Here is a 27,968-nt window from a genome sequence, read left to right on the forward strand (position 1 = left end):
CTGGGAACTGGTTATCCGCACCGTTTGGTGAGGTAAGACAAAGGAAATAAAGGAGAGAACCACGAGCCAGCCTTTACGTGAGCTCTGGAAAAATGACTCCACTATCTAGTGACTTCATCTACGAATCCACTCCATACTTAGGATACGGGACAAACTAAAATTACACAAATTATTCTCATACTCCTAGTGATAAGTTTAAAACTGCAACTATTACTGGCTTAGACTCTGACCCCTTTAGGTGAAAAAAATGCCACAAAACATTACGATGAATGAATACTGTGAATATTTTTAGCTCAAAAAAATAATGTCCTTTAGTCTTACTTTTTACAAAATAGATGTCCCAAAATGACAGTTAACTGCAAAACCTGGGGGCAATTTTCTAAAGCAAATATATTTAAACACTGCTGTTTCTCTCAGGAAATATTTCACAAAGGGAGTTTATGAAAAAGTGAATATTCTAAAGCACACACATGGGCTCCTCAGAGGGATTCGGGCTTTCGCGGCGCTCATCTGGGCAGCTACAGCAGCACATTCTTCATTAGTAAGTACCTCAGCCCCTCTTTTCTTGACCTCACTCCCGAAGCAGCCTGCACAGATTTCATCTGATTTCCGAGGGCCAAATTTAAGGGCTTAGATTTACTGACAACTATTCTTTTAAGTCTTTCATTTGTAACCATTCACTAAACAAATAATATCTGATTTCAACATCAGAGAGCAAGTGGGAGGTGCAGTGAGAAAAGACACAGAACTATAGAAATGATTTTCTTTTCTAATTAGCTAATGCAAATGAACTTGCTCCATTTTTTCTCTCTTGAAATGTTTCCTTTGATAACAGCCCCTCTCCCCATTTTTTTTCCTGGGAGAAAATCTCAGAAGGTATTTCTAGAGAGGGTTACTAAGTACTTGTTAGGCTTCACGTGTAGAGCTGAGTGTGAGCTGAGAAGCGGAGGAGGCTCCTCGCTGAGTATGTATGAACTAGAAGGCAGGAGCTCCTGAGTACCAATACTGATTTTTGCTTTTTCTTATTTGATTCTAACGTGACTACAAGTGGACCTTCAGGGCTGATGCATGGAAAGTCTGGCAGCATCGCTGGATGACCAGTAAGCTGCTTTTATATTTCCAGGACCCAAACACAGAGGCCTCATCTGTAAAATGGGGACAATATCTCCAGCATGCCAGGGCTATTGTAAGGCTCCAAAATTATGAAACTGAACCTAATGGACAACACAAGTAGACACTTAATAGGTAATAGTTGTTATTATCAGATTATGTTCCTGATCTTTTGTGGTTGTTATAAACTACCTAAATCATTCTAAATGTGAAAAAGGCACATGTTATTAATCTCAGCAGATATGTATTTAGGACATTCTAGGTGGAAGGCAAGGAGTTATCAGGTGTGGGGGATGCCAAAGTGAAATGAGATGTAGATTCTGTACCAAATCCATCAGCCTTATTGATTATGAAGTTGTGTTTACATCTCTTGGTTCTTTGAATAGGTCGTGAGATTCCAAACAACTCCCTTAATCTACCTGGGTCCCAGTCTAAGGAGAAAAGAGAATGCCTTAGAGTTGGAGGTGGGAAAGGAGAGGAGCAGAACCTGCTACCAGGCTGGGCTTTAGAAGAATCACCTGGTAACTCTCCTTGAGGCCTAAACTACATGACACAGATTTCTGGCTGAATTTCGGGGAGGTTTCTTTTATTACAAAGTGATCACCCTTGTATGGTAAGCTTTCATTTCTTCATAATTATGAAAAAAAAAGGCTAAGGCTAAATGTATGCTATAAAATTCACTCATTTTACCTCTTTCATTATAAACTATCAAAAGCAAGGTGATGAAGTAATAAAACATATTTAAAGGTATTCAAAAGAAAAGCTTATGCTGGAAATATCTTTAGGGTTTGATAGGGTAGGTCTGCTGACTGCTTCAGGGGGATGTGTTCCTTCTGGTTCCACATTTGCTCCCACATGGTTTATCGTGGAAGTGCCTGGCCCATCACAGACACTAAACAACTGGAAGCCAACATTATAAGCAACTATACTGTGGTCTAGGTTGGCTTATTTTTAAATGGACTAAAATTTTATGAAAATCAAACCTCCATATTTCAATTTAATAGAGACTTATTGAGTCTGACAGCGTGGCAAAGCATCCAAATTCCAAATGTAATAAACGAAGACCTCCAAAGGGTCCCAGCATCACTGATACCAAATGCATCTGCCACATGGTACTTTGAAAAGCCTGCCTGGGGCCAGATTATTTTGCCAAAGAAGGACACAATAAACAATGAATGATATATGTGAAACCATAACTGCTGCTGAAAGTGACGGGAAATCAGTATCTAATAAGTTTTGGCAGAGAAGTCTTCTGTGACAGAAATATCCTAACATTAGATAAAACAAATCAAAGTTGTTATTGGGAGTGAGGAAATGTTAATACACACTTATCAACAACTGTTTAATAAGGGCAAATCCAGTAAGAGAAAGTTTTAGATAAATGTTAGGATATCTTTTAGTGGACAGAAAAAAATTTATGCTGACCTATTTATTTCTATAGGCCATAATATCTCTTTTGGAAGTTTTTAAGACCAGTTTTAATAGTTAATTTTTCACAGTAAGGACAGAGATCATCTCAGTGGTTCTATTTTCTTTTAATAGCATCATTTTCTGCACTCAATATTTAACCATATCTATTCCCAAATGACAAAACTGTTTTATGTATTTCCCTTTTCATTTGCTCTTTGCTGACCAAAATTTGCTGGAAGATCAAGGGCAAAGAAATACCTGAAATGAGAGTGATGTTAAAGAATTTGACTATCAGTGAGGTAATAGCTTTTCATAAGTAAAACTATAAAGTTGAAAAATATTATTCTCTAAATCAACCAAATTATATGTCGTAAAACTGCTTATTGGTTCATTGAACTATTCTAACACTTTCCAAAACATTTATTAATTAAAAAAAATTGAACATCCTTTTGTTTTATGTGTGCTATAGACTGAATGTTTGTGTCCCCCCAACATTCGTATGTTGAAACCTAATCCCCTGGGTGATGGTATTAGGAGATGGGGCCTTTGAGAAATTAGGTCAAAAGAGCAAAGCCCTCATGTTATAGGATTAGTGCTTCAAAAGGGAGACCCCAGAGAGCTCTCTTGCCCCGTCCATCACATGAGGACACAGTGAGAAGACAGCTGTCTATGAACCAGGAAGCTGGCACTCAGCAAACACTGAATCTGCGGGCTTCTCGATCTTGAGCTTCCCAGCCTTTGGAACTGTGAGAAAGAAATTTATGTAGTTTATAGCTCACCTAGTCTATGGCATTGTGCTAGAGCAGCCCGAACTAACTAAGACAATGTGTCTGCTGAAAGTTAACACAGGATGAGCCTGCACTAGACTTTTCCAAGGACTTCTCCCATTCAACTGAGAGCCATTACATCTCAAGTTTCTGGAAATGTGTTGTGAGCAAAGGAAAACTGTGTGAAGTGCCCCTTTGAAGTGGCCGGGTAACACTTGGATATTAATGCTCACCACATGGCTTGGGTCCTTCGTGTTTGCGCCTGGGCCCCAATCATTCCTGGCAGTGGCTGGGTGCTCCACACAGCCCTACTTGCACCTCTGCTCTGCCCTGGTCTGCCCAGTGGCTGACAGTGGCCCTGCAACATGCCTGCATCACTGCCACTGAGCAATACTGTCAGGTGGCATAAAGCTTCAATAAAAGGATATTTCTACACAGCAGCCAGTATATAGCATTTCAGTATTTTTACCTTCAGTACAGCTGTACTGATGCATACCAGCTAAACATCAGCCTTGCCTGAGAAAAGACCATAATCCACACATCCCAAAACCTTAAAAAAGACCAAACCCAGCCTGGGATCGCTATAAACATGGTTTCAGAGAATGAAAGGGGCTTTGCAGAAGTCATCAGGAGCCAGGATTTACCTCCTCCCAGTCCAGCTCTTTCCTTCGGCTGTGATGCCTCCAGTTCACCTTAATAGGAATGTTCTGAGCCAGAATCTGGAGGCTTCCATTCTAAATAGGGGAGGTGGGTGGGAAAGAGGTAGAAAACCCAGGAAGCTAACAAACTAAGAAATTGGTGGGATTCTTTCTGTTTTATCTGACACCATGTCTGTTGACAAGAGACAAACAAGAGTATGGAACTTGCTAGATAAGGCCCCAAACATCCTCTGGTTGCCAACAGGAGCACCATCCTTTTTGTTGCCAGTGTCCTACTTACATTAGGTATGCAAGTTTTCAAAAACAATCCCATATATCACGCAGGCTCCAAAGGCAATGTGTGTACTGCCGTGCCTACAGTTGCTTAAGGAAAAAGCCGTTTCTGTTGCCCTAGATAGGCAGCCCTTCAGGCTGCAGTTGCAGAAATTAAATGTTCAAGGCCTTTGGCGCTTCCAGTCCTGCTTGGGAGAGGACATGGACCTGGCATTTGGAAAGCATTTGCTCTCCATTAAACTTACCGAACCTTGACAAACCAGAGGGGCCAAGAATCAGTCGGCCACTGGCCAAGGCTGGGCCTTCCAAAGCCGATGACGGTAATGAAAACAATAACACCGCCATTTATAATCTTCAAAGGGATTCTGCCAATGTTTAACCCTGAATGACCTCACGATCTGAAAGGAATCTCAAGATTTGTTTTGCAGGAAAACAAGAAAACATTTGACCAGAATCTCTCTGTCTCTCTCTTTTTTTTTGCTTCTTTTTGCCTGCAATTGCCCTCTTGGCCATAGAACCAAATGTGTGTCCCTATCCCACCTCGTCTCATCTGGGTGAATTTACTAAGGTGACATTCAAAGACTGGGGAGGGCAGAGACGGAGCAAGTGGTCATTAGGTGAGAAGTGTCCCACTGGCCAAATGCCAAGTGTCCGTACTCTAATTCCCTAAATGATTAACAGTGCAGCTAACACCAGCCTGGGCCCTTTAGCCTTGAGAGCATCTAACCTCCATTCATTAGCGCACAAAAAACAACTTAGTGGAGGGGACTACGATAAACAAAAGTCACGATGCACAAAACATCTGTTCTGCTCTAGCAATGAATGTCCTCAACTGGTTTTCATGATACTCTATTTGGAAACAGAAAATAAGACTTAGATAGGTTGGAAACTAAGAACAGAATTCCTCACTTCCCTCTCTATGCTCTTACTGCACATCAGTGTGGATCACAACGGATGAATCATGTCCCATTTGTTGACTGTCAGAATTTCACTCATCCTCAGCATTTATAGCACTAAGTACTGCCACAGTCACAGCTCTTTTAGTGAACCAAGTCCCACTCTAAAGGTTGCAAAACACAGAATTAACAATGAGTGTCAACTGTGGGCAGTAACTGAAGGCAGGCTGGTGAGAAGGCGAGAAGTAGTGAAAGCCAAATATCCCTTCACCTTTGCTATAAGCCATTTCTGCTTCTAACATAAATAACGCTGCTCAAGAATTTGCCAAGCATGAGGTTTACCCAGACCCTCTGTCTTGTGTACCTCAAGATGGGAAACAAAGCAGATGAGAAATAGTCAAAAGCGTGTAAATGAAGGAAATAAAAGTGGACAATCACCAATAAAATAATAGAGCTTCCTGGGCCAGGAATCACCTTGGCAAATCCCACTTTGGAGACTCCAATTCTTCAAGTGAGGATGCCAACCCTGTGTCCCAGTTGCCCACAAATAACACCCTTGGAGTGGAAATCCCAGCTGTATATGTTTTACTCTCTTACCAATGTTTCATTTTTTCCAAACTTTTTCTTCCCTACATGTGGTTGCCCAAACCAATTCATGTGCTTACTGGCATGTTATGAAACATGGAAACAATTAGAGACCACATTCTAGGGCACGAGAATGATCTTCTACAGAATCAATGAACTACGCAGAACTTGAGAGCATTTGGCAAAAAAGATGGAAACTGTGGGATAAAACCCACTAACAGTATCTCATGTCACAGTCCATTTTATAAGGCTTTAAATTGATCTGTGTTTCAGGCAGCAATCATATTTTACCTTCAAAATCTCCAGATTTTAGCCTTTATATTTTGTTTTGTTTCTTTATATATCTGAATGAAACTCAGAAAACATTCAACACACACATTTCGTCTTTGGGGTTGACAACCGTGTGTATTCATCATACAAATAGTCTTTTTGATTAGGTTGGAGATCCTTTCAAGGCCACATTTGAGGAAGAGTAATAGTATTTGAAAATCAAAGAACTTAAGTTTTCAAATGGCCAACTGAAGTCCTAAGTCATCCCTCACACATGTAATACCTTCTTTAGCCATTCAAACCTAAGAATGGTCAGTTCTCTAACAAAAGGCCAGTTAAACCTGCTTTATCAACAGCAGGCCAGAGTAACAAAGTAAGAGTGAGCCAGGCCTATGGAAAACAGAAAGCTGGAAAACACAGGAGAGAGGTCTTAAGTAGAAAATTCCCTAGCATCATCAAATAAATAAGAATGGGGAGGGAGAATGCAAAACTGAACCAAAAAGAAATGTGGTATCAAGAATGTATGAACTTTACCGACCATGTAACTCATGTTCACATCACTCACTATTTTCATATTGTATTCCTTCAAGATACGGCTGCAGTGATAGTAGCAGCCAGAAGAGCCAAGACGTGTTTGCAGACTGATGCGTTTCTGCATCAGGGTCTCTGTTCTGGGGAGTCTGTTTGGAGAATGCAAGTGCAAAAAAAACACCCTTGTTCTCAGCTACACTCTCCTCTAGACCATAATGCACGGGTGTGCTACACTGGGGGCAGTGGGCAGGATTTGCCATGGGCAGTGACTCTATGAGCTTGGTCAGGATTCACTGTGAACTGCAGAGAAACTCATTTCATATGGAAACAAAAAATTGAGTTATTTGGAAGAGAGCTTTAGGGGAAAGTAAAGCTATAATTAATGGTAAAGCCTCCAACTTCTCTCTATCAGACCAAACAATAATAGTTGAGAGTCATTGAGCCACCTTGTCACATTCCTTGTCTCAGTCAATATCCAGCAACTGGCTCATTACACAGTAAGCAGCAGTCAGAATCTAAACCCAGACGCCTGACTGTGAGACACCCCCACCTAGAACTAGGCCATGTAGCGTTCCTTCTCTCTGATGGTGATGTCCCCAGAGTCGTGTGTAATATCATGCTCCCCTCTCTTCCCCACCCCGAATCTCTGGCTCGCAGGTACTCCTACGTACTTCTAATACACATCCTTGTTTATGTATAAGTACACACACGCTTTCCCTCCATATACCAAGGAGATGGATATTATTTTAAGAACCAGAGTGTTAATCAAAATATGAAACTTTTAGGTTTCAGCTCTTGGAGAGGTGATTCATTTAAACTACCTGGACCACCTTCATTTATGAGGGAGACTACAGGCAATTTCCTAAGTAAAGCCAAAGCTAGTTCAGATGTCTGCTTTGAAGTTGGCTGCTGGGAAGTGAGAATTCATTGAGTCTCCAGGTCAGCCACATTACCCACAAAGTTCCTCAAGTATGGAGCTATATATTTCAGAAACAACTAACCACTATATAACACTGTTTTTACGGCGAAACTCAATCCTAGGTCTTGAGAATCCAGGAACGCCTTGCCCTTTCTCCATGAGGCTGCAGGCGAAGGAGCCAATGCACAGGGAAAAGGGGAGGTGGGTGGATGTGAAGGTAGATGGATGGAAGAACGGGTAACATAATCTGGGGCACCAGTGCTCTGTTCGATCTCTCTGTTGCACTTAGTCATTTATTCTTACGTGTTCCAGACTAGGGAACAAAGGGCTTTGGGGCCTGGGGGGTCAGGACTCATGTGTATGGTCAGATTGATAATGGTTGAGACTCCTCAATATTGGCTTATGCAGGTCATCACAAATTTGGGTGCAGGCTGAATCACCACAGAATAAAAGTCAAAAGGCAGCATTTTAATTGGCTTCCTTTAGGCTATTTAACAAAGAGAAAGCTAACTTGCAAGAGCAAAGAGTAATTAATGAAGGGAGGAAACAGAGGCTCCTTTAGTAACTTCCAAATAAGTTCCTCTGTCTGAGGTGGGGGGAAAAAAGGTAGCCTGCAACATAAAGATAAACTGGAGGTATTTAAGTCACAATGCCTTCCGTCAAGACCTGCTCATTACCATCAGATTGCCGTGGTGGCAGTGGGGCCAGTTAGAACTAACTTTATTATTAGAAGCAATTAAGGAGAAAGGGGGCAGAATTTCATTTGGTTATTTCAAAACAAGTTTCTGTGCATGGTTTAATGAAGGCCTGCAGTGTCAAGATAAAATGTGTGTTTTACTGAAAACAGCTTTTGCAAATGACTGCTTGTTACCAGGCAGTATCTCCCAGCAGAGTGGTCCAGGTAGGTTGGATTTACAAGCACGCCAAAATATAATAGCTCAGCTGTCTCAGCCTCGCAGACGTGTTAGCACGCAGTATGGACTGATGTGTTCTGGATTCAGACTGTCTTCAATTTCTAATACTGCCTTGGTAGCTGGAGGACCTTGGGTGACCTTCTGGAACGTTCTAGTCTTAGTTTACTCATATGTAAAGTGGAGATCATAGGAGTATTTATCTCAGAGAATTGCTGTGAAATATCAATACACCTAATATGTGTTAGACATTGTTATAATTATTAACAGGTATATTCAGGAATCATTTGGGTAGGGGGTTGCTTGTAAAGGAAGAGCATGTTATACAGGGGTTGTCTTAAGTATAACTAAATAATAGATCAATTTATATCTTTTGGAGTGTGCACGTAAAGGTATTTGTCTTCACAGTCATAAGTTTTTATCTACATTCATTTCAGACAGTATTTCAATAGTTCTATAGAATTCACGTTTTTATAAGGTCTGATTGCTATTTTAGTTTTGCAAAACCAGTTGTGAACCATATCTTTTTATTTCTCAACTCCTTATCTGTAAGGTAACAGCTGGAACTTTCTATATTTTCCTAAGTCTCAGTACTTCCAAAAAATCTTTTGGTCTGGCCCTGCCAAGGCAACCACAGGCAGGACTCAAAACTCAATATATCTAGGAGCTTTTTTTATAGCTACTTTTTAAGTTGACAATTTTGTATGGCCCTTGAATGATGTTGTAAGTATCCAAATGGCCCTTGGTAAATAAAAACATTCCCCACACCTGATGTAGAAGACCATTTAGAAAACCTCAACAGTCATACAACAAATGGGGAGTTGAGCTTTGGCTTCCTTCTAAATATCCCTTTTGAGCTATTGTGATCACATTGAGAGACCTCTCACTTGTTATTTCAAACTCTGCCCTGAATATCCCACCCTTCAGTGAGAATATGTGTTATCTTCATTCATTTTTCAGAGGATCTTTGATTAAATTCTCAAGGTTAAGGATTGATTTTCAACTGGCTACAATATCTGCCTATTTTCTTGGGAATATGGCTTACCTATTATGTTTTAGTTCTGCAAATCAGCAGCATTTAACTAATGTGCCATGCACCATAATATTAGATCCCTATGATGAATAGAACTCCTTTCTTGGACCTTAATAAGCAATGGTTCTGTTATTAAAAATCTACTCATTTTGGAGAAAGCTAAATTAGCAAAATACTTTCTACACATTCATATGCTTTCTCAGCTGTGTATCAACCAACATCATTTTTCTGGCTTCCCTGACTTAATTTATGCTAATTTGAATAATTTAAATAAGCGCCCGTGTCATATAATTTTAGATCTTATGCTGCAGATTAAAAAGAAAGAAAAAGTTAAAAAATACTGGGAAGTAGATATTGGTGAAATTTTCCCCAAAAGTCTGTTCTTGTTCCATGTTTTTTAAAAAAATTGGTTCAAGCTAATAGATATTTTCTCTAACCAAACTGTGTACTTCGTTGAGTACTACTTTTTGTTTGTTCATTTTAGTGATCACACATGGTAACATGAGAGAATTTCACTTCTGAAAGACTCAGAAGTGTTGAGGAATGGTTTAATCAGCGTTGTGGATGCCCATTCACAATAATGTCTGTTAGAAGGTTGAAGCTTAAGGCAAGATTCTGAACAGAATAAAATATGCAACACAGGGAGTATCTGAGGGAAGATTTTAAGAGGGAAGAGATGGATGTTTATTCTTACCCTGGATCGCTCTTCTAGTTTTGTCATCATGACAACTGTGGCACTCCGTTGCTCCCATATCATTCTCCAAAAGTCCCCAAATGTTTCAGGGAGAGATCCCTGTGTTGCAATATAGGCGTTTTGTTTCCTGTAACCATCTATGTAGTTGGCATTCACATAGTCACTTCCTGGGATGCCTGCAAAAGAAGAATGTTATTCAACTAGGGAATGTATCACAAGAGGGGACAGCCTGGGCACAGCCTAATGGCACTGTTACATTACTGTTCACACTGCGCTAGAGTCGTCTCAGTGACATTAGAATTTGGGTTTTAAGCAAGATTCAAAACAGGCCTAAGAGAATTAAAGAAACACAATGTCTGAGGTGTCAGATCTTTATAAAATGACAAAGTGGACTGCCAAAGAAAGAAAAATACAATGGACTGTCCACAGAAATGCCTTCCCTCGCATTGTCTTTCTCTGTTGCACCAGCAAAGTTTAGCTTGCAAAGTTAAATACACAATGATCCGGTCGCATTCCTCGCTTTCTCTTTTTCATTCCCAGACAAAAACTAAAGAAAATAACGCCTGAGTCTGAAAAATGTGATATAGCACGCCCTAACAGTGAAAAGTTCTTTGCCGATTTCACAAACAGGGAACTCATCCAATCCTCACAACCACTCTATGGAATGAGTCCTGTGACGAGCTTCCTTTCACCAAGGACAAGCCTGAGAGCACAGATTGACAACTTGCTCGAGCTGGTGGGTTGGGTTTAATTAGAGGCGGGCTGTCTGCTGTGACTCTGGCCTAACCTCTGCGGACTATCGCTTCTCGTTGCAACCTCATGGGGTTGTTGTATCACATGAACCTCTCTGTGGATTATAACAGTTGCCTCCTCATTGGTTGTCCCACTTCTACTTTTATCCTTTGCAATCTGTTCTCCATCTAGCATGAGAGCAATTTTTAAAAGCGTATTTCAGACACTGTAACATCTCCTCTTCAAACCCAACAATGGCTTCCCCTTACGCTTCAAATAAAATCCAGTCTCTCAACAATGGCTACAAAGCTCTGCACTTCTCCAGGCTCCTCTCATTCCGCTCACCCTCTAAGCTTCTAGACTCTAGACTCTGCTTCAGTTGTTAGAAAACTGTTCTCCTCCCTTGGTGCCATCCCGCACCTGGGAACACACTTCCTCCTGCCCATTGCAAAATGTTCGCCCCCATCCCAGAAGGCCTGCCCTTCACACCTTGGGACCTCAGAACTCCCTTGGCAATTCTGTACATTACCTATTACAAACTAATAATTTGTTTGTTTATTTGTTTATTGCCCATCTGACCTCTCGACCATCTCTCTTATTCACCTACGCTTCCTAGTGACAAAAAGTGTAAGGAATTTTCCCCAGTTCCAACATTTAATAAGCAGCAGAGTTATTTAATGCAGGTATTGCGACTGAAAATCTAATTTTCCCTTAGAATGATGCCTTAAGAGAAATATAGGCAAGCTTTGAGCTTCTTCCATGGAGAGTAGCCAGAATGATTAAGGAAATGAAATCTATTCCATATAAGAAAGGAATATGGAATACAACTTGGCAAAGGAAAAAGTAGGGGCCGGGGGTAAGAGCTGCCTGTGTGTATCTGAAGAGAGGTTTTCAGGTTTATCACGATGAAGCCCAAGTTTTTCAATTCTGAAGGATGTAACCACAGAGATATGGATTTTATCTCCAATAGAAGAAAGCATTTTCAAATTGTCAGAATCAAAAAGGGAATCGATTTCCTCGGGAGGAAACAAGTTGCCTATCCCTGGGAGGGGACAAGCACTTATGGCAACGTCACTGTGATATGGGAGGTAGCGTTAGAACATGTACATGGTTCCTTTTTCACTCTAGGAAAACATGGGTTTTGGACTTAGGGGGAAAAAAAATATTTTCTTTCTAATGAAACATATGTTCCTAAGCTAAAATTATTATATTTCACTGATTGCCACTTTCAATTACTTTGAATGATTTTCTGATTCCAGTTGTAAAACTGATCCTCTCAAGGAAAGTAATGAAAGTCAGATGGAAACTACGGGGCTCTGAGATGCACACATGGATGTGGAATACCACCAGCATTAGTGAAAAGCCTTTTGAGCGAAAAGGCTTTTGCTCAGTTGGTTGTAACACTATTCATCTATTATAGCTACTTAAGAAACAGTTGGGATTCTGGCAGCCCTTTGTTGATAAAGATCCTATCCCTCCCTGACATCAAGTTATTGTAGATTCAAAGGACAGTTTAAATGAAGTCCTCAGGTTACAGCCACCGCGAAGTGGCACATCTACATGTCCCCAGGATTTGTTTCTGAGCCAACAATAAATCTACTCTATCACACAGGAGAAGCCCACTTTCAAAATTTTAATTTAGCAATTAGCAACATTAAAGAACTCATTAAAAGGAGTTTGGCTATGGGCCTCACTCAACTACCAACATCTACAACACTTTTTTCCAAAATTCAAAATGGAGAAAACTGGGTTAATGACTCAGAAAACACCTCAACTGGACCCTGTGCCATCTCACCTTTATAAAGGATAACAAATGTGTTTGAACCATGTGTCTGAGGACAAGGGCAATGGACATGAGACTCACATCTAAAGCAAGGGAAGCAAGCCCATCCAACATTCAGTTACTATGTAATGAACTGTTTTTAGACCTACTGCTCAAGTTTGAACAATAAATGATTATTTTTTAGGGGGATTGGACTGCTACTGAATAATGGTTGCACTTCCAGGGAATAAAAATAGAAGACTTCTGCCTGAAAACTCGGAGGCACCTGGGACCGATACCGTATCACCAAATGCTTTAAGGATTTGGGACTTGATATTTTGAAAAGAGAATTAAAAACTTAACACCTGGTACAGAGCTAAGTGTTAGGCTAATGTTTACATCCTGAAAATAATGCTAGGGATTCTCTTCTGTTTTGACACTTTTCTCTAAGGAGGTTCTACCTGAAATGAAAGCCTCCTCTGGCAAATCCCTTAACCCACTCTGGCTAAAAGACATTTCAGGCAAGTTCTCTCCCACATGTCCTTTGCAACGTGGAGATGTGAGAGAGGGCTTTGTTCTCCAGAAGCTCTCAATCTAATGTGTCCTACATTCATACAACCCAAGATAACAAGCTGTGTAGAAAGATGAATGAGAAAAGATCTTAGAAAGAGCGGTGGTTTGCCCTTCTAAAAATATTAACCCTAGATGGGAAGCTAAAGTAAAAAAAGTAGGATATTTTACGTCAATGAGACCTTAGTTTTCAATGTGCTGTATTTTGAAAAAGTTTTCAAACAATCCTGATCAGGGGTGGGGTTGGGGGGACTTAACACACTGGCTTTCTAAGTGTTCGGGAGCCATGAAACGCTTCTTCAATAGTACTGACTGTGATGCTTCTGCTGGGAGGCTGGATCTACGAAGTTCTGCTTTTTTGGGGTGATTGTCTTCAAGTAATGCATATTTGTTCATTTAATTTTCAGTTCCCTGCCTTACCCAAAGATTTGCACCTGCTAATGCAATACTAATCAGAGTGCACTTCTAATATAAGAGAAGCATGTGAGAATTAACTGAATTCCTCCAGGGCTGTGATAGATAGAAACCTAACTTAAAACGCAGTCCTGAAACAATACAGTTACTATAAATTAGCTGATTACTTTTATTTCTTAGAGTCAAGGAGACCTCTGTTCAATACTATAATAATGGTGCTTGTCTTTTTGGGGGGCGATAGTAGGAATTATTAAAACAACAGAGCACAACAAAAATGCCTGCCTTTAGCTTGTCATAGGCAAAAATCTTAGAACTGTTACTATTATAGGAACTGTCTCTTGGAGTCAGTCTTAATGTCATTGTCCAAGAACAACAACTTAGGTCTAAAAGTTGATCTTTCCTAAGAATCCATGGGTTTATTATATTTATAAATATAAATTTCACAAATTTCCATGTATTGTTTTATGTGTACTCTCCAATTAATAGCTATGTAAATAGTTCCAACACCAATAATGTTTATCATTCTCATCTTAACAGTGAGAAAATGGAGGGTAGATCTTGAATTCATATTATACCAGTATGCCCCATCCAGTGTTAAAGTGTATTTCTTCAGTTAATGGACTACTCTATATTGTGGTACCTAAAAATATTACTTTCATGCTTTATACTGGGTCTTTGTGTTTTGGACAAACTAAACCCGGAGCTGTGAAACTCAAGTCTTTAAGACTAAGAGAGGTTGTGATGAGGTGAACGGTTGGTAGAGCTGAGCTTCTATGTTCTCAATGCATAACAAGCCATTACAAACAGCTAATTCAAACAAAATTAGGCCAGTTATAGGCTCTCCTTTTATTTGCTGGGAATTGCTAGTTATAGCTCTCAGTGGAAAAATAAGCCTGGGCATGGACTTTGGGATCCACTGTTCTTTTAACTGCCTGAAAAAATTTGAAAACATTACCGTAAGTTCAAAATGCAAGGACACCCCCCTTTGTCCAAGCACAAGATGAATGGGACAGAGTTCCCCGACGTCGTTTCCACGTGTGCTTGAGTATGAACAGAAGGGGAGGAATCTTTGGAGAAATGAAGCTACTCTGTTCAAAACAGTATTTGTGATGAAAAAGTACCAAAAAATGCTTTAAAATCTTGAAAACATGTTGCAATGTTAAAGAATATACTATCTGAGCCCGGCCAGGAGTGGCTCAGCGGTTGAGCGTCGACCTAGGATCCAGGTGATCGGGGTTCGAATCCTGGTCAGGGCACATGCCCGGGTGGCGGGCTCGATCAATGACTCTCTCATCATTGATGTTTCTGTCTCTCTCTCCCTGTCCTTTCCTCTCTCTGAAATCAATAAAGATATATTAAAAAAAAAAAAAAAAAAAGAATATACTATCTGAGCTGTTCTGTCGTGACTGGGTGAAAATAAAGTTGTTTGTATTTATTTGAGGAGGAGTAACTGAACCAAGTGGGTCTATTTAAGAAAGCAAAACAATTGGCTTTGCATTTGATTTTTCAAGTCAACAGATAATTTTCTTTTTAGAAAAGATTTCTCTCATTGAGGAGTATTTAAAATTATAAGTTTTATAATAAGACTTTATGCCCTGAGGTTAACTGAAAAAGCAAGACTGAAAATAGTGCATGAATTATTTTCTCGATGTGAAATTAAGTAATCATAAAGAGAAAGGACATGTTTTTGTATTGCTGCTCACTATAGGAAAAGTCCCAGGTGCCTTTGGAAGCCTTGGGACAACACTGAGCACTTGCTAAAACTTTTGAGAACTTGACCAGGAAACGAGGCTCCTGTCTAGGGCCTCTGGCAGTTTTGCTCTTTGTCATTTGGGCAAGTTGTTCCATGTGTCCAGAACTCTGACTGCTTATCTGCTAAATAAGGCTTGTCGGGCATATTGATTCCCTCAAGTCCTTTTGCGTCCTAAAATAAGACGTCTCCCCGTGGTATTCTTAACCTTTGTGGGTTTGGACATCTCTGTGAAGTTATTTAAGATGAATAGAGGCTTTGTGTCTCTCAGATTAGGTAGGAAGATGCTCTTTCAAGCTGATTTCTACTGCTCCTACCTCTGATGTACTGAGATTTTTTTTTTTTTTTGGTGTGACTGATACTTGAAATTTTGATTAGAATTTGGTGCGGTAAAAAGCAAACAAACTCAAAAACAAGATGAGGTGGTGGGGCTAGGCTACTGGGTAGTCTGTTCGGGGAAAGCAGCTCTCCTTGGACTGTGGAGGTGAGAATGAAAGGCAGCATTAGAGGAAGGCAGAGTCCCATCAAGGCTGCAGAGGGGAAATTGTTGTCCAGAGGTTCTGCAACTTTAAGCAACATGACGTATAACAGAACCAATTCCACCACAGGCTAATTGACATAGATGGAAGTTAAGATCCTCCAGGATCTCGTCCATGTTACCAGGAGGCAATGCTATAGAAGGACGCGCTCTACAGAGCTGGAGGTGAACCTTCGGCTGAGTGGTCGACTTGACTCCAACTCGGTGTGGCATCAAAGCCCAGGTACTGCTATTTTCTTTCGCTTCTACAAATCCTTAGTAAAGTTTGCATCAAAAGAAACTGTTTTGGGTAAACCAGCTTATTCCCTGTTGTAAGACAGAAGTACTCAAATTCCAATAGAGCAAGAAAGCTACCTTCACCCCCCCCCCCCCGAAGCTCCAGGATTCTTTTTTATTATATTGGTTCTATTAAATTGAAAAAACGTGTTAAAAGCTACCTTTTATGTAGTAAATAATGTCCCCTTATTTTTGGTTCGTGTACTTCAATACATGTACCAAAAATAAATAAATAAAACTCTACTGAACAACAATAAATTGCTGGTCAAGAGCTAGATTGCAATTTTCACAATTCACAATGCAGGGAAAAAAAAGTTTACTTGGTTTGCTGACAGCAGCAACTAGAGGAGAGAAAATAGAAATCTAATAAAATTACGAGTGCCTTTATTTAATTCCGAAGAACACAGGTTTTCTTTCCCCTTCACTAGCACCATGGCAGCCACCCATGGCTGCATCCGAAGGAGCAAAATGGATTTCCTTTCCACGAACCAGAGAAACGAAGGCTTCTCCCAGAGGCCTTCTCACAGGGCGTCGCCCGCCACCACAGCCCCAAGATGCGGCCCTGGTTTGGCAGGTCCCCCTCCACGTTTCCACAGAGCGCAGGACAATGCTCCGAGAAGCCCGTCACCACTGTGATATTCCCGGGGGGACGGGCGACTTCCAGAGAGCCTTGAACCCTCCCTTGCCTGTGTCCCCTCCCCCTCATCCTCTGTGCCTCTGCCCTGCTGCGGAGGCTGGGCCATCCCAGTGGCCCCAGGGAAGGATGTGGGCCATGGAGTCGTCTTTGAATGTATTCCAAGATTAACTACAAGTGCTGGGGACTTATCTGCATCTCCTTTCTGGTAGGTGGCGCTTTGCCATGAGATTAAGCAGGGTGTGGGCCGGCGCAGAGCACCCCTTCAGCCAGAGCTTTGGTCTACTTGGCGTCTATTAATAAATATGCAGTTATTACAGGGCTTCATGCAGCAGTGAGGCAGTCAGATCCAGAGAGGCGTGTGACGGCAGGGGCCCTGCCTGTGGGAAAGCCTCAGGGACTCAGTCTCCTCTTATGTATCCTAATATATTAGCAGCATTATCCTCATGTCCTTACCCAACACCTCTGTGGGAATCAAATGAGTCAATACGTTTAAAACTTCTAAACTACCAGTGGATATTAGCTATTCTTAGGGTCGACATCATAAACAGAAATGAAACAAACCTATTCATTCCTAAATATTCCTAAATACCCTACCGAGGAAAACTAATTCCAAATCTGAAAGGCCCCTTTCCAGTTTCTATATTTAAAAAAAAAAGAAGAGAGGGCAAACTTAATTATTTTATAACTTCCCAGCAAGTACAACCTGCCTTTATTATAACAATAGAATCACACCCAGAATGTATGGGTTTCTTTACAGCCTCAAAGTAACAAAGTGTAGGTTCATTAATACAGGCTGCATAGGTGTACAATAAATAAAAATCCCAATAACTGAAGTAAGGACAATGGAGATAAAAAAGAACTCACAGAGCTTTTCGATTAGCTTCCTGGAAATAAGAGTAAAGGAAAAAAACCCAACACAACCAGCCATCTCTTAAAAATGCTTTTTCTCTTTTCCATATAAGAAACAGCCTAAGTACAGGCTGATCCCCACACCACAACCTGGGCTACATGCAGGAGACAGATGCTGTTTAAACAGCTCTAACTAGTCCTTACGCAGGCTGCAAGCACCTTGTGAAATTGGTCCACGATTCCAAAGGCTAAGTCTGATCTTGCTTTCTATTTAAGACAAATTAAGCTTGAAAAATCTGTGTGGGCACCTCTTCTCAGAGAGGGAGAGATGCTTTTATTTATTTAAAAAAAAAAAACACTCTGAAATAAAAGGATTAAACTTTGTTGTGCTTGTAAACAATTAACTTGAAAAGTGAAAGGCTAAACATGTTAAAGACGCTGTACTAAATCAATGATTGATATTCTGAACAATATGAGAAAAATAAACTCAACCAATAATCGGATGAAAATTAGAAAACAACTTTTTTCTTTTCATTTTTTCAGATGGGGCATATATTCTAACCAACTTCAGTTTGTTAAGCAGAATTTCAAGAGCAAGGTACAATAAACACCAAGTGCCCACAAACTATTCACTAGTGCTCAGGCTAACGTGAAAGATAGGTAGGTAGGTATGTACATAACTAGGTAGGTAGGTATAAATATAGATGGATGGATGGATGGATGGATGGATGGATGGATGGATGGATGGATAGATAGAGAGATGATAGATAGATAGATAGATAGATAGATAGATAGATAGATAGATAGATAGATGATAGATGATAGATAGATGGAGAGAAAGAGATCCTAGAAGAAGGCAAAGGGATCATATTCAGTGAGATGACTTGGGAAACAGCACCTGGCAGCTGTTAAAGGAATTCTTTATTGAGAAAAATATATTAAAACTCTTTGATATTGGAGTTTCATATGGAACCCTAACATCAAACATTTGTATTCACTAAAATATAATTAACTGATTTTTCTAGGTTTGTTTGTTGTGTTTTTACTTATTGGAAAAAATATCAGGTTACTAGATATGGCCTGAAAAAAAAAGTATCTATTGCATGGTACCCTGTGAAAGTGGAAACTATGTTACTATGTGCTGACAGCTGTTTTACATGAACAAACAGTGACTTCGCACTGAACACTCTGCAGAAGAGAGGCAAGGACACAACTTAGAGACAGACCACTGGTATGGCGGCAAATGGTGCAACGGCACAGGGGACTATCAGTGGTTTCTTTTCTTTACGTTTTAAAATTAGATCTATCTAAGGGGCAGTGATTCCTTGTGAGCTACTTTCTCATTTTAAAGGTGCTAAATTGCCCATCTCACAAATAATCAAGTTGTCGTAACATCATCTATATTATTTACAGTTGGATTTTTTTGGAATTGCTCCTATTATGCAAATCAAGCATCGGATGGTATAGCTCAGATTTCCCTTTAAAAGAACACATTCTTCCTCCTGCTGAAATCTGTAATGCTATTACGGGTCTGGTTCTCATTTATCAAGCAACAATATTTTTTTTTGCTTCACGGAGTACTCCAAATATATGCAGCTTTCTCATTTGGATGGTATTAATTTTTCCATAGATCTTATGCAAAAGAGATTCTATCTGAGGATAAAAGGACCTATTGAGAGTAGCAATAAAATTCATAATACCATCAATGATAATTTTAATAGTTTCCAATATTTATCAGGCCTTTTCTCTGGGCCAAGCGCTCCTCTAAATGCTTTACAGGCATTAACTCATTAATCCTAATAATTCTAGAAGATGGGTTCTATTATTAACCCTATTGCATGGATGAGGGACTGGAGGCAGAGTGCCTTCTCCAAACAAGCTCTTCAGGAGCGAGAAGAGCCTACGATGCTTTCATAGGAAGCTCTTGCGAAGCATCTGGGCCCTTGTAAGAATGCATGCATTAGAAAGATGAAGTAAATAAATGTATTTATGTTTTGAAACTTTAAAAATAGGGTGTCCCAAAAATGTATACACACACTTTGGATAATCATAAAGGCAGTGTTTATTAAAATACATTTCATTTTCAAAATTGAGCTATCAGCTGTTAAAATGTGTATACATTTTTGGGGATGCTCTGTATATACCCCCAAACTAGGAAAATGAAAAACAAACTCATGTTTTTCTAAGCTTCTTTGATCAGATTAACAAGCACCAGTGTTAAAGGATGCATATGACATGATGTGGCTTACACTTTGTCATTTCTAACTCTCTCACAGACAAAACCACTTAAACCTGGCCTGGTAGCAGAGGCACACACCAGATAAGAATTCTATTTGGAGTAAACCTTCGGGCTTAAGCATTTGTTTGTCTGTTTTCCCTTTAGAGAGATAATCTCTTAAAGGTCCAAGATTTAATATTTTAGTATTATTTTAATATTTATTATTTATATTTTAATTTACTTACATTTTAATATTTTGCTAATCATTATTTTACTATTTATATTGTCTATTGCTCTCAGGAATTGGAATCAACTTTCAGGATTTTAAGAATGGCAGGAAGGCCCAGGCGGGCGTGGCTCAGCAGTTGAGCATTGACCTAGGAGATTGTGGTTCGATTCCTGGTCAGGGCATGTGCCTGGGTTGCCAGCTCTATCCCGAGTCAGGGCGTGCAGGAAGCAGCTGATCAATGATGACTCTCTCATCATTGATGTTTCAACTCTCTCTCTCCCTCCCCCCCCTTCCTCTCTCTGAAATCAATAAAGATATATTTAAAAAAATAGCAGGAAGAGTCTTACATATCCTCATTTTATGAGAAAATAGAACAAAAGACACCAAGGCTGGGGAACCTACATTGCAGAATGGACCTGCAACGGGCTTGTGTGTCCATGAACTCCCTGTAATTAGTGGACAAAGCATGTAGGTGCCTTTGTTTTCAAGTGGGAATTAAAATGTTCATCAGATTCTTCCAGCTCCCGCAAAGGGTCAACATTAATTGTACCAAGTGATATGCTGAAGGTCACACGGCTGCTCAAACTGAGATTTAGTTTTCAGTTCTCTGCCTTCTCATTCAGTCATCTTCCTAATATACCTTAAAAAGCAACATTAAACACAAAACCCACCTGAAAGCTATTTATATGTCGTTTAATCTTTGGAAAAATTCACTTTGACTGGAGTCTAAGGACACAACTGAAAACCTAAGATTTCTATCATAAGTGTTTCAAAATGTATATTTCAAAATCCCCAGGCAGTCCTCCCAGCACGAAGATACTCTTTTTGAATGAGGTATGGCACTGCCGTTATGACTTCGAAAGCAGCTATAGGTCTGTGTGGCCTGTTGGAGAGAACAGCAGTCTTGGGCCAGAATGACTCACATTTAGAATTCTGGCTCTGCCACTTACTACCGATTAATTAGAAATAAGTTCCTTGAATTTTTAGTTTAACAGCTTCCTCATCTGTAAAACTGAATGTTCACAACTAGCTTTTGAGTCTGTTCTGAACATTATAGATAAAATCTATACATGCTTTTATATACCGTATATAAAATCTATGACCTGGTACCTCCATACAGAAAGTACCCAGATAATCTTATCTGTAACTTCTTGTCTTTGTTGTTGAATTAAAAAGTAGAATTTTAATTTTTGCTTTAGATTTAGACCTGGCCAACAATTTAAAAAATTCCATGTCAATATGGCTTTTAAATTGAAACGTTAATTATAATTCTACTAACAGAAATACAGAACTATCAGCCATGAAGAGTAAATTAGAATAAAGAAACCCAAACCCCTTTTATCTAGGACTATAATAATCAGATTGAATTTTTGCTATTTAGGAGGCATGACAATAACTAATGTGCCACTCGTTGATATTCCTTGGTTTATGGGAAGTTGAAGATATGTAAAAAGATAGTTGAGGTCAGAAGATCGCCTCTGCGATCAGTTAGGGATAGATGTACACTTCACCTTCTGCAATTGTAGGACTTTGATGAATTTGAATCACAGGTGATTCCCCACATTGTGTCACTGCCTTATATTAGTTATGCCATGAAGTGGAAAACGAAACACTAACATGTAATATTTGTGCCCTCCACAGGTTAATGCCCAGTCATAAACGGGATTTTTAGATCAAAAGTGAAGGCTGGGAGTTTGGATTCATGCTAAGTTACTCAGTCACAGTCACAACCTGTGTCAGGAGGAAATCGGCATGAGTGATGTGGGCTAAGGAAGCCCAGGTCAAGGGGTCAGAAGAGTCCAATTCTAATTCGAGGTATATTTCTTACACACTGTGACTCAGGACCAATTTTCCTCCATTGAGCTTCCATTTTCTCATTTCTACTTTAATAAAAATATACTTTCTGGACAACTTTGGATTCTATAAGATTAGGCATAATTTATGTATTATCTTATGCACATATACATATTAGTTTCCATTTAGTCAATCTTTGAAACATTTATCTTAAGTCATTATAATAAAACCTATCACATCTCTTCCTCAGGAATTACTATTTTCTCTTAAAAACCATTTAAACATGGAGGGGATCCCAACAAATGGTAACTGGATTAGTAAAAAAATTCAATTGTGTTCCCATATTGCTTAACCTAAAACTTAACAATTGTAAGTATTTTGCAGTTAGGACTCTCATGAATTTATTCTGCATTTTCCCAGAATAAATAAAATGAGCATAATTTGGAACCATGCCCTAAAGTGTCACTATTTTCAAGGAGCTCAGTCAGCACAATGGTGCCCATCAGAACTTCTGATTTTTAAAGAATGTTTCCCCTGCCATCTCGGAATGACAGTAGTGGAAATGTTTAGTACTATTAAACAAAGATGAAGACAATACAAATCACTGTGGCAACTTCTACTTTTTTCTTTAATGTCTGTCAAGCAACTCTGCAAAGTAATAGGAAGAGAGCGGCCAGGACCACTGAGAGAACAAGATTGCACAAGATATAACCTGCACCGAACTCTTTCAAGTTATTGCCACAGGAACTCAAAATAGGCACGTTACATTTTATAAACTGTGCATGAAGTCACTTAACATTTTAACACACGTGAAAAATCTGGCTTTGTGCTATCAAAGCTTCCTTTATAGCAGAAACCTCCGCCAGTGGTGCTGTGGTTCCAGGTGCCAGCATTTTCTCTCTGTGCTTAAGAACAGGATGATGGCTTTGCCCCTGAAATATCTGCTGGGTAGAGCTTACTCTAAGATAAAATGCTGTGCATGGTTGTAATCTAGATTAAAGCTCTCTGCATAGCCCATAAACTTTCATCAAATGCTTCCAACCTTTTGCATAACACTCAAAATGGAAAGGCTTTGGTTTCTAGGTCAGCTCTAGATTTAGCATGTGTATTTGTGGGCACAGTTTTGGCAGGTTTTAGTTGGCTTCCAGTGCTTTGACTTTTATACTGTAAAGATAGCATAGGAATGAAATGTACATAGTTTCCAACTATCAAATAAAGGTACACGGAGGACTATTCCTGTATTTTTGACATCCCTTACTGTTAAGATGGTGGAAAATAAGAGGTTAAGGAAAACAACGGCAAAGTGGGCAAAAGCACAGGGAAGCGGTAGTGCTGACTGACTTCATTCTGAGCGAAAACGTTACAATACGGCAAGGGCACACTGACAAGTTCTCCAGCCAAAGACCAAGCCAAATGCGTTCTCGATTTACAGTCATTTATTTTATTTCTATAATTTATCTTACTTCAGTAATGAGAAAAAGATTTCTCTATTTGTGCCTTGGTTTAGTTTCTCATTTACTATGGTGATGATTTAAGAGACTTGAGACAAAACATTGCTATTTCTTTTTTTTTACATTTAAAAATAGGAAATAGAGATACATTTTAACTCTATATGCTAATCACCCCAATTACAGTTTCTAAACTGGACTTGAAAGAACAATGACCTGTTTGACACTACCCTGCTTGGACTAGCATTGGCAAAACTTTGATACACCCGATCAATTTTTTTCCGGCACAGTAAAAGGCTAACCCTTGAACATCCCTATCCGGTTGCCTCAAAAAGATATTGACATTTTTCCAACATCAAAAATAATATTGTGAGGATTTGATGAAATATATCTATGCCACATAACACCATTCTGAGGAAAGGGGTTGCAGATAAGGGGCCTGCTGAAATGCTGAAAGATCATTCCCATTCCCCTAAAACTAGAAATATAATGGTTGCCTTTGGTGCTTACTGGGAAAGCTTTTAAACAGAGTCTCACTTTTTTTTTTATTTTTTAATTTTTTAAAAAATATATCTTTATTGATTTCAGAGAGAGGAAGGGAGAGGGAGAGAGAGAGATAGAAACATCAATGATGAGACAGTCATCGATCGAGCCTGCAACCCGGGCATGTGCCCTGACCGGAAATCGAACCCTGATCGCCTGGATCCTAGGTCAACGCTCAACCGCTGAGCCACGAGCGGCTGGGCCAGAGTCTCACTTTTAAATGAACTCTGGGTATGAAGGAGGCAGGTAGGGCTTGGTCAGAGTTACGAGATAAAGTGGTGATGATCACAGATTTCAGAAGCAGAGAAAAGGGAAAGATACTTGAATAACTAGAGATGAAAATGTTTGAAATGTAAGGCTCTCAAAGGGACTGGGTCTGAAGCTGGTATTATTTAATGTTTTATAAAAACCTGGAAGAGGGTAAGCAGTAAACTTTCAAGTCCGAAAAGGCTACAAAGTGCCAGCGAGAATGTACATGGGATGTGGCACTTGGCGGACCAGCTTTGCTGCCACAACAGAGGGACGGATTTAAGTGACATTGTAAACTACTTTCTGAGGCCAGTAATCCAATTTGCCACCATGGCCCAAAACACCAACAGAATGCTGAGTGTTGAACATGAGCTTCTAATTGTTTCTGAAATGCCATGTGAGTGGGTTTTAGTATTGGAAAGGGAACCAAGGAAAATACTTCCCTCACGAATCATTAAGAGAGCCAGGTATATCCGAGGAGTCATTTTCCTTTTAGGAGCAATCATTCCCTCCGGAGTGTGCTCCTTACTACAACTGGGAGAGAGATTACCAAGCAGGCCACAAAGCAGATGCACCAGACATTTCCAATGTGCTTAATTTGTATTAACCACCAACCACATCGCCCACCCCTAACCTTCAGACAGGCCCCAGTGGCTATCCACATTTATTTACAAACAAACAACTCCCCTGCCCATTTTTAAACAACAGTTAATGGACATCTCCTAACAATCACCTTTTAATTCCTAACCATCAGTAACCCACAGTAAACGGGCAACCCCAAATTGCTTCCCTTACATAAACATCAACTACATAATCAAGTCTTTCATTTAGGGTGGAGGCAAAAGGGTCAGGAGGGACGATTTTATGGTCCTTGCATGAGGGTGGGCCACGGTGGGCCTGCGGATGGGAGATTTGCATGAGAAAGAAAAACTGTATTTAAAACTCTATTTTCATGCACATATTTAAACACATGGAAATAAAGGCATAAACAGCGCTCCCTTACCTTCTATTGCCGACAGGAGAACCCGGGAATGGTCGTACGCGATCACGTTCGCGTATCTATTCTTTGGCTTGTTTACTTCCAAGTTTGAATGTTCCCACGTGAACTGCTGGCCAGGGTCAATGGACTTGAAAAGCAAAACAGCACACACACAAAATCAATACCGAGTAACACTGGATTGTAGGCATTTATCACAAGTAACGAACATGATTTAAAAACTCTGAAGCCACACTTCGTCAGGACGATCCTAGCCGTGAAGCTGAGCGTGGACGTAACCAGAGTAACACGAAATGATTTATCACAGTAAAAAACAGGGATAGTTACCAACATTGTTTCAAATGAAAATCAATACAGATGTTCTGCTACTATTGGAAAGGCGGGTTTTATTATTATTATTACTGTTTCACTTTTCCATTTTCTCTCTCTGCCGCTGTCGTTTACAAGTTACCTCGGTTCAATATTCCTTCCAGTTCTGTGAACATCATTTTATCTTGTTTACTCTCCCCTCTTCTTTCCTATTTGGACCTAACCTCGATTTTTAAATTGGTATTTCACTGGCTTCACTGGGCACGGGCTTTACTGTTCTTTCTTCACCTGCAGGCCTACATCTTGCTGGCAACTCAAACTTTTATCTGTTTCTCCATCACGCATCATGACCAGTGTCACCAGGCAATTTGCACAATTCAGTTAAGGATACTGGGGAGGGGGAGGGACGGGGTGGAATGGGTCACTGGGGAGAAAAAGGGACCTCTGTAATATTTTAAACAACAACAAAAAAAAAAAAAAAAAAAAAAGAAAAAAGAATAACGGTAAAGAAGGGAAGTTACTTGCATGTAGTCATCATCTTAGGCAGAGCATTAACTTATAACCCAGCACCAGTAGCATATAATTGCTTTTCTGTTTATATTACGTTCCTTGTTTATCATTATGGGTCATCATGTTTACAAAGTTCGATTCATTTTACATTTTAACTTATTCTGATTTTTTATTGCTTTTCCTTGATGCCTTTGTTCAACAACTTGTTCAAAAATCTAAAATAAATATTGCAGGTATAAAATAATATTTATTTATTTATTTATTTATTTATTTAATATATCTTTATTGATTTCAGAGAGAGGAAAGGAGAGGGAGAGAGAGATAGAAACATCAATGATGAGAGAGTCATTGATCAAGCCCACAACCTGGGCATGTGCCCAATCGCCTGGATCCTAGGTCGACGCTCAACCACTGAGCCACGCCCGGCCGGGCCAATATGTTATTTTTATACTTAAAGTAAAACCATTATTTTGAGACTAAATCCAGGCTTTGATTATAAAATCTTGGGGGACTTTTTACTTTCCTGCAATGTTATGGAAATCAAGACATCTTTTATAGGATACCAACTTTTTTAAATACTTATAATTTCATGGCATATAGAAACACGAGTTCAGTAATTATATAAACATGGATTTAAATGCTCAAAATGAAGTTTTCAGAAATAATGATAAATTAGGTTTACGTACAGGTGATATTTTTTAAAAAGTAAAGATACTGTGTTATGTTAATATAAATTTTTAGCAGCAATTTTTGATGCTGAGTGTTTTCCATTCTTTCAAGTGTGTATGTAGAACTTGAAAGTAAAACATATCCAATGGCTGTTACAATATTAAAAATTCATACATTTTGTGTTAGAGGGATAGATAATAAAACTGCATGATACTAAAACTCACCAGTGTAAATAGCCTCTAAACATACTAAAATTCTCAGCATTACAGACTGCAGCCTCTAATTTACTGAGGATTTAAACCCCTTTTCCCTTCTGAGACTACCCTAATCTATATATAAACTAGTTGATCATTAAACAGTAGTCAGCAAAATAATTATCTATACCGTAGAGTCTAAAGAATGGTGTGATTAGGGGTCTTTCTAGTTGGTTCTGCCAAGGAAACTCACCATCTCCCCTGCAGAATGTACTCTCCAAGTATTCCATGAGCTAAAGGGAGCAGAGCATTCAAATGTCTGGGTAGAAGCCTTTAGGTGAACCCTGAACTCTCACATAGAACATCTCCAGTCAGTGACCGGGACAGTCCCCAGCAGACGGTCCCACTGCCGCTCCCTACATCCAGTCCTTCAGTATCTGGTGTCTGACTGGAATCCCTCCTCTAATCTCTCACTCCAACTCACTCTTAACACCAAAGTAGTCTTTCTTAAGCACAACCCCAGGCAGGTTAGGTCCCTGTTTAAGAACATCCAGGGGCTCTGGGTGACCTATAGTCTAAATTCTGACGTTCTTGGATACAGTCCTATCTATACATTTTTAGTTATCTTTGCCTGAATCTATGCTCCCCAAATTGTAATTCGTTGATCCCAAATAAATGCTTGTTCCCTCTCATTTTGGCTTTTTCACTAGAGGTTAACAGTTTAAAAACTGGTAATGGAAACATGAGTTGTACATCACATATGTTAATACACTTATGCTTAAAATACGACCCATGAGAAGACCCGTAACAGGATAATTATAATAATAGCTGCCAGGGAGTTATGTTTTTTATGCAGTAGACTGTTTAATTTTCCCAAATGTCATGAGGTGGGCGGTGTTGTTTCTCCATTTTGCAGACAAGGAAACTGAAGTAAATAAAGATTAATTCAGTGAATCTTTCTGAAGGCCGCCTCTGTGGCAGGCACTGTGCGATTTGGTGGTAATCTGCTCATACATCTAGAATCACACATTTACCCTTAAACCCAGGTCTCCGTCATTGCAAAGCCCAGCTGATGATTAATAGCTGGTAATCACCAAGCCATGGTGCTCCTTAACTATTAAAGGGGTCGCTGCAAAATGGAGAAGCCCCACATATGAAACACACCCCAACATAGCTATCCTTTATCTCGCCAGCCCGAATGCTGTTTCTCCCCAGCTGATCA

The 27,968-nt window shown here is 39.7% G+C and overlaps 1 protein-coding gene across 21 annotated transcripts in view; it reads right to left on the reverse strand.

Annotated features, from left to right (window-relative positions):
- PTPRD (protein tyrosine phosphatase receptor type D) overlaps nt 1–27,968 on the reverse strand; it is a 1,875,931-nt gene that overhangs the window by 46,353 nt on the left and 1,801,610 nt on the right. For all 21 annotated transcript variants that reach the window (XM_081152197.1, XM_081152189.1, XM_081152196.1 and 18 more), the window contains 2 exons: nt 25,071–25,194; nt 10,059–10,234 (listed from right to left, as the gene is read on the reverse strand). In XM_081152197.1, coding sequence (XP_081008323.1) covers nt 10,059–10,234; nt 25,071–25,194 — 300 coding nt within the window. The remainder of the gene's footprint in view (nt 1–10,058; nt 10,235–25,070; nt 25,195–27,968) is intronic.

Source organism: Miniopterus schreibersii (assembly GCF_964146895.1).
Source record: "Miniopterus schreibersii genome assembly, chromosome: 11".
NCBI lineage: Eukaryota > Metazoa > Chordata > Mammalia > Chiroptera > Miniopteridae > Miniopterus > Miniopterus schreibersii.